General features: G+C 49.4%; 1 protein-coding gene across 1 annotated transcript; it reads left to right on the top strand.

Annotated features, from left to right (window-relative positions):
• The first annotated feature begins 1,709 nt into the window (after positions 1-1,709).
• Positions 1,710-6,113, top strand: Cdc42se1 (CDC42 small effector 1). The gene is made up of 5 exons (XM_055603825.1): positions 1,710-1,792; positions 2,578-2,905; positions 3,455-3,565; positions 4,399-4,487; positions 5,302-6,113. The coding sequence occupies exons 2-4, from the start codon at positions 2,852-2,854 to the stop codon at positions 4,471-4,473; spliced, it is 240 nt and encodes a 79-aa protein (XP_055459800.1). The 5' UTR covers positions 1,710-1,792; positions 2,578-2,851; the 3' UTR covers positions 4,474-4,487; positions 5,302-6,113.
• Positions 6,114-7,648: the final 1,535 nt, after the last annotated feature.

Genomic DNA, 7,648 nt, shown 5'->3' with positions numbered 1-7,648 from the left:
CGGGAGGTCTAAGCTAGACTGAGGCATCCGCGGAGAACAGTGACAGGGCCAGAAAGATCCACCGAGGTTCCCATCCTAGGTCGGAGTGGGTGGGGGACAGATGGGAGTCTGATGGGAGATACTGGGGGAGGGGAAGAAATGAGGGTGTCCTTCTGTTTCCTCCTAAGTCCCCCCGAAGCCCTGTCCTGAGGTTAGGGCAGAGTTGGTGCTAGGACAAAATGTCTGTCACTTGGCAGAAAATGGGGCTCATTCCTCCCTTCCGAGCCCCCTCAGCAGCCCGCTATGTTTGGAGGGTCTCCACGCAGGGACCAGCTACATCTCTGGGCTTCCAGCCAGAATTTGCCCATACCATTCTCAACTCTTTCTCTCCAGCTGCTTCTTGTGAAGGCTTGTCAGGGAGCGGGTTGGAGGCCTTGGGGCCGGAGGCAGCGGGACCGGGAAAACCGGTTTGGGGCTACCACAGGATCGGGGAACTACCTATGTACATCCTTCCTCTCGGCTCTTTTTCCCCACCTCTCTCCTGCTTGCCCCTCTACGCTCTTGGGTCCTGAAGGCCCACCGTGACCATGGCAGTGGTTGATGGATTATCACTCCAAGTTCTAGATTTCTTGTGGAACTGAGAGGGCCCACTGTCAGGATGGGGCCTTCTGCTGTCTAATTCTCCAATCCCTTCTGTTTCCCACCTCCTTCCTTTTTACTGTGGGGATGAAGCAGTGGGCAGTGAATTCACCGTCAGGCCTCATTTGTCCTCAGCCCACTCGTTGGCTGCTTTAAAGCAGAATGACAGCCAATGTTTGGGACTTCCTTCTCTGGCTTTGTTCCTCTCCCTGCCCGCCCCCCACCCGGCACTACCACATTGACCCTGGCCGGTCTTAACACTCTGACGCCGCCCCCAAGTTTCAGAGACCCTAATGTCCTAGGGAATGGAATTTCCTGGTCACTTCTCATCATCACTGGTTGTTTCATGCCAAGTCCCACACACACTTTCCCTCCACCCAGCTTGGTCAGGTCCCTGGAAGAGAAACAGAAACGTCCTTGTTCCCTCCAGGCCCCTTTTCCTTTCCCTCTCCCTCCTCCTCTTCTCCACTCTCAGCACTGGCCACCTCTGTCCCCTCAACCCTGGGCAGGGTGGAGAATGCCTGGTAGAGCCCAGCTTCAGTATGGACTGTCTGGTGGTGTTGGGGGGTTTCCTCTGATTCTTTATTGTTTTCTCCCAACCCTCACCACCTGCCACCATCATGACAAGCCTTGTGACCAACTTTCCCACTGACCAAGCCTCCGCTTTCTGGACAGCTAAGTCTGACTTCAGTCCTGGTTACTCCTTCCTTGTATGGCTGTGAAGGGAAGTGAAAGAGAGCCCAGACTCTTGGGTTCTTTCCTACCCTAGAAGCTGTATTCCACTGTTTGAGTGATCTCATCTCAAGGCTGCTAGAAAACAAAGAAAAACATTCAAGAGACAAACAAAACTCTTTTTTTGTTTTGTTTTGTTTTGTTTTTGGTCTGTCTGGGCTACTGGAGCACCCGGCTTCCAGCCTCAAGCCCAGAGGGAGAGGCTTATTCCTGTTCATGCTAATGTTTAATATTCATGAATTGCCCTATTGGACTCCCTGAGCTGGACTGTACTCTAGAAGGAAGTACAGTTTGTATAGAGGAAATTCAGATAGGACATAAACCCTGCCTGGCAGGAGTGAAAAGGGGAGAAAGTTCTTCTTGGACACAAGTGCTACTGGAAAGTTTCTGTGCCTGGTTCACTGGCGGAGCTTGGAAGTGGTGGGGAGAAAGGAGAGAGCAGGTCAGAGCATGAGGGAGGAGGATGGGAGGCCTGAGCCTTATATCGTGTGAGACGCCCAGTTGCACACGATAGGGCATGTGAAGAAGGGTGGGGAGGCTGGAAAATGAGTCCTCAGAACAGACTACACACTACCTGTACAAGACATGGAGCTCGGGCCACACACACACGGTCCACATAGCTTTCAAGAAAGACAAGGTCAGGTATTAACTCTAAATGGACCCTGGGAGGCCGCTGGACCTCAGCCGGGGGAAGTGAGGAGGAACAAAGGTAATGGAGTGAGAAGAAAGAAATTCCTCACTTCACAAGTGTGTGCTGGGTCCACAGTTCTACAGTTAATCTCCTCGGAGCTAGGTTGTATGTAAAGAAAATTTAGGTGTTGAGGCAAGGTGAGACAAAAGGAAGGGGACAGGGCGGAGGCCTTGTTTGTGAGAACAAAAACCACTATTTCCTCTTCAGAGTCACTTACTCACCCCTCCCCTCCTGCCCTAGCCAAGGGAGAGGGAGCTGACGTTGGCAGCACCCCTGTGTTCTTTTTTTTGTCACTATTAGGCTTTCTCTCACTGTCTCTGACGTCCTTTTAGTCCCATTCTTCCTTGGTCCTTAACCTACTGATGGTCTTTTTGCACTCTTCTTTCTTTGAGAAGCAACTGTGAGCCTCCTATGTTTGAAGGGGTTCAGTATGGGGTACAGAAAAGTAGAGCCTCTAAGAGAATAGGAAGATGGGGGCTTATTAGGTTTCTGAGGAGCGGGCAGGGATGTTTCTCACTAATATTTTTTCCTTTCAGCTAAAATTCAGGATTCCACATCTAAAGAAGACAGAACCCTGTACCTGCCTGCCTACCCAAGTCTCTTGCTGGTGCTGTTAGTGGCTCTGGGTCTAAGACTCCAACCTTCAGTGCTCGACTACCAGTCTCTAGGACTTCTGCCTTTTCTAGACCCATCCAGTTGAGTGAGCCCCGGGTGTTGTTGCACCTGAGAGTGAGGACTGGGTGGTTAGCAACAAAGCAAGAGCCCTCTGGGGCCTTTGGCAGAGGCCCGAAACTGGAACCATCAGGGAATATGAGTGAATTTTGGCACAAACTGGGCTGCTGTGTGGTCGAGAAGCCCCAGCCGGTAAGTCTCCTTGTCCCACTCCCCTTGTCCCACTCCCCTTGTCCCACTCCCCTTGTCCCACTCCCCTTGTCCCACTCCCCTTGTCCCTACCCGACACACAGACATTGGTTACCATGTGCTGTGACGTGGACACAATGTCTCTGATCTGCTTTCTGGAAAACACTTTTCTCACCTCCCTCTTGAGGGTTTCTGTGGCCAGGCAGGGATGTTCACGAGCAATAAAGGAGACTATGACAAAAGAGGCAAGGAGTTACAGCTGTCACCTGCTCCTGTTCTGAGGTGGGCAGGGACTACAGTAGGTGGAACGTGAGGCCGGTCAGCGTTCCCCGTCACCCAGAGGTGACCTTGCTTTGTCCTTTGCAGTGCTCACTCAGCAGGCCACTGTCCTACCACTCCGGTGTCTCTGCTTTATCTTAGTCCAGCTTTGTTTGCCCATTAGACCGCCAAATCAACCCTTAGCCCTTAGTAGCTTCTCACGACCCCTTCTCCTTCCTCCACTTTGATGAGAGGAGATGGCTGCATACATGACCCCCTTTCTTCTCCAAGCAGAAGAAGAAGAGGAGACGGATTGACCGCACCATGATTGGGGAACCAATGAATTTTGTCCACCTGACTCACATCGGTTCTGGGGAGATGGGGGCTGGAGATGGACTTGCCATGGTAAGAGAGAAGGGGATGTTTATCTGGAGGTATTTTCCCACAAGGGACATAACAGAATAGTTAATGGGGAAACAAGAATCTGAGTGTGCATTTCTGATCTCTAGGGACAGCTCCCTTCTTTACAGTTAGCATACTAGTCTTCATGGGTCTGAGGGATACATTTGTTGTAATTGTTACAGATCTTTCTAAAACCATGGCTCTCCCTCCTTATTAAGAACTAGTTAGTGCCAGGTCAGAGCTCAGCTGGCAGAATGCTTACCTAGCATGCAGAAGCCCTAGTTTTGGTCTCCACTGCTGCCTAAGTGGGCTGTGGTGATTCACACCTGTACTCTCAGGAACTGGGGAGCAGAGGCTCAAGGTCATTCTCAGCTGCATAGGAGGCCTGAGGCCAGCTCGGCCTGGAGACCCTACCTCAAAACAGCAAAGAGGAAAAAGAAAACCTGTTGAATCAGTGTCCCAGTGAGTCATTGTGATTGGGAGTGTGGGACCATGGAAGGCTCTGTTCTGAATGTCTGTGGTGTAGTTCTGCTCTTAGTAAGGGAAATAGATCTGGTCATTGTTTTTAATACCAGTTATAAAACTCAGAAATATATGGGTTTTTATTTTTTTCTTGTTAATGTGTGTGAGGGGATCTCATTGTAAATGACTCATTTTTACCTTGTCCTCAATGGACTTCCTTAAGAGGAAGAGTGGGCAGGTTTAATCTGTTCAGATGAATGTCCCTGTCAGAGAAGAGAGTTGAGGTCCAGCTTCTCCTGGGGGCACAGGGTAAATTGTTGCATCTTGCGGAATGTGGGGAGTTAGGCAGTTGTGTGACCTGTGCTTTCCAACAGACAGGTGCAGTTCAGGAGCAGATGAGATCCAAGGGAAACCGAGACAGACCGTGGAGCAGTTCGAGGGCCTTGTAGTTCCCATAGGACTGGTAAGTGACCAGAGAACCCATTTGACACTCTACCTGTGCCAGCATATCCTGACAGTCTGCGTGGAGCTTTAATTTTTTGATGCAAGAATGAGAAGTGAATTGGTGGAAAAACAGAAGTAAAATGAAAATTCAAGAACCCAGGTTAAAAAAAAAATGTCGGGTTTTACAGGAAGGTTGGGGCCTGGGTGTGTAATCCTGGCACACTGGAGGTAGAGGCAGGAGAAGCAAGGGTTCAAGCTTCTCTTAAACAACACAGTGAATGCAAGGTCCCATAGGCTACCTGGGACCTGTTTCGAAAAGCATAGAATTTGCGGAAAGAGGGCCCAATGGAAAGTTTAAAATGTGCACTGTAGGCCAGGCATGGTGGCACAGACCTTTAACCAGCACTCAGGAGGCAGAGGCAGGCGGGTCTCTGCAAATTTGAGGTTTGGACTGCACAGTAAGATCCTGTCTCCCTTGTACTCCCCACAAATATGTGTGCTATGTAGTGCCTTCTCCCTCAGACTTTTTTTTTTTTTTTTTTTTTTAATAGGCAGCTGAAGTGTCTCAAATTCACTTCTTTTCCAGGCTGACTTTAAATTCAGCATCCTCCTTCCAGAAACTTCTAAGAGCTGGTTCTACAGATGTGTACTATTGTGCCTGTCTCCAAAGCTTCCTTTTTTAAAAAATTGTTTGGCCAGACACTGTGGTTCATGCCTGTCATCTAGCACTTTGGAAACTGAGGCAGTAAGATTGCTACTTGTTTGAGAGCAAGCAGCCTGGGCTACAGTGACACCGAGGCTTTATTTATTTGTTTGTTTGTTTTGAAATTCAGGTTCTGCAGTCTTGGAGTTCCTATTCCGTGTCCAGCCCAGAAGAAATGCCACCATCACCAGATTCCTTCTTCAACCAGTGACCCAAGGACCCCTCTCTCCGACAAGTGCCTCAAAAAGGCGTGGGGGGCTGGACTCCCTCTACTCCCTCTGGCCTCTACCCCTCCTGGAGATGGGGTCAAGGCAGCAGGACTGACCATGTGACTACTGTAGGCCAGCTGAAGCCCTGGACACCCTCAATCTGAGCTGGGGGTTCTCTGGGAACCTGGAATGTGTTCCCTGCTCCTGAATGAAGGTTGGGTGCCACCTGTTTCAAACTTTGCCTTTGTTCTTTAATTGAGGCAGGCAGGTGCGGGAAACAGCTGAACCTGGCTTTGCTGTGGCTCTCCCTGCTTTCCTGCCCTTTCTTTCCTTCTGGAATGAGATTGAGGGGCTGGGCGACCGATGCCCACACCACTCCGAATTTCAGACCTTACGCTCACAGCCCTGCCATGTCTCTCTGCCAGCACCAGGGTCTTGCTCCAGTTAGACCTCCAATCCCATGCTTCTATGGTATTAATAGCTTCCTAGAAATATTCTCTTTTAATTAATTAAATTTTTAATTTGAGTTTTTTAATTACCCCCATCCTTCTGCTATCTCTGCCCTTGCCCCGTCCCTGAAAGGAACCTTACTGTTTTTTAATTTGGATCTTAATTTGACCACATTCCATGTAAGACTTGGGGGTCCTGGCCCACCTTCTTGTCAGCCTCCCTGCTGGCCCAGGTGAGAGGAGGAGGAGGGTTCTGGATTAAAAGCCAGGATGTAGCAAAATAAGCTGTATCTCAGGGTGGACTTCCTGCCATGATGGTGAGGTAAACAGATTGAAAGCACAGGTCCTAAGATCCTTTATGGAAGTGTAAGCGTTCAACTCCAACACTTGAAAGCAGGACAGTTTGTGCTGCAGAATTCTTTGTAATGTAGGGCTGTTCTGTGTAAACTCCAATATCTCTGCGCCCCGCCCAGCTCAGAATGTGCCAACCAAAATGTCTCCAGAAATTGCCAGATGTCTCCTAGGGATGAAATTACCCACAGTTGAGAGCCACAGTTTGAGAGTCAAGGTATGTTTTTTTCCTCAGTGATTTCCACATCCCCCTCCCCAACCCAGTCTGGTGATTCATCCTGAGCCAAGGGTGAGCAAGCACCCTCATAGGGCAGGCTCAGCAGAGCTGCACATCTTTATTTCAAATGTGTTGCTTGTGCTTGCATGGGCTCAAGTCTCTGTGACAGCCGTGGACGATACTTCTCTGTTCCTGATCTCTGCAAGAGATCCTCAGTGCAGAGACAGAAACCACACCAGAGAAAGGGGATCAGAAGCTGCAGAGACTAGTTATGCTGTCCGTGCACTATGAGCTCCTTTCTGCTCTAGTCTTGGCACCCAGCGTAAGACTCAGGGACTTCGGTTGGAAGATCAGGTGTCAGCACTGGCCAAAGAGTCTGCTTTAGACGGGAAAGCATAGTAGGAGCAGAGTCTTTAGGCCCTTTGTTTTCTCAGGTGTTTTTGTTCTGGCCCTTTCTTTGCAGGCTGATTAGAAAGGCAGAACAAGACAGACGAGCTCCTGCCTGTTCCTAGAAGAGAGGGCTGGGGTCTCATTAGCTCTGTAATAGGAAGCTTGTTTTGTGGTAATGGGTCAGGGCTGTGGAAACTGATCCACTCCTGCTGACTCTGTCTGTCCTGTTACCCCTCACCTACTGACTGAGGTTTTCATTTGTCCAAAGCTCAGTGTGCTCCCTGTAGTTTTTCAGGCTCTAAGATTGGTCACAGATGTCCATTCCGAGTTTGCTTGCAGTTCCAGTCAGGCCTGCCTCCCTGAAGGAACTTTACCTTGTTGCCTGAGAGCAGCTCATAGCTGGGGGTTCAGTGAACAGTTACAGGCATGGTGGACATGTGCCCCCCGGGAGCATGCTCCCAGGAAGGCCATAAATGTCAAGTCACAATGGCAAAAGGTTGGACACTGTGTGGGGTTAACAGGAGAGGTGTGGGTGACTCCTGAGCTCCAGTGTCATGCTAGTTAGTTTCTCTGGGCACAATTCTTCTCTGATATTCTCCTGCTACCTTCTCTAGTGTGTGTGCCACCACCACGTAACAAGGTGATTGGAATGGGTTTGAGAGTCGTAATTTATATTAAAAGGATGATGGACTTTTAAGATACGTTTTTTTTTTTCCAATAAAAGAATTAAGCAAAATAGTTGCAGAGTAATCAATACATGTGTTAGATCAAAAGGTGGGCGTGGCTGAGGAGACCTTCGAAAGTGGCAGAGATGGAATTCTGTACCAACACAGCCTTTCCTGAAGAGAGGGCAGAGTACTA

The sequence above is a fragment of the Psammomys obesus genome, unplaced genomic scaffold, assembly GCF_907164565.1.
Source record: "Psammomys obesus unplaced genomic scaffold, mPsaObe1.curated_primary_1811, whole genome shotgun sequence".
Taxonomy (NCBI): Eukaryota; Metazoa; Chordata; class Mammalia; order Rodentia; family Muridae; genus Psammomys; species Psammomys obesus.
The sequence above is the reverse complement of the archived record's forward strand: the minus strand, read 5'-3'. Positions and strand labels throughout refer to the sequence as shown.

Bases quoted from the DNA above. Each gene is read 5' to 3' on its own strand.
- Cdc42se1 (XM_055603825.1), top strand. From the start codon at position 2,852: ATGAGTGAATTTTGGCACAAACTGGGCTGCTGTGTGGTCGAGAAGCCC. The intron at 2,906-3,454 runs GTAAGTCTCCTT...TTCTCCAAGCAG, and splicing joins TGGTCGAGAAGCCCCAGCCG to AAGAAGAAGAGGAGACGGAT. The intron at 3,566-4,398 runs GTAAGAGAGAAG...GCTTTCCAACAG, and splicing joins CTGGAGATGGACTTGCCATG to ACAGGTGCAGTTCAGGAGCA.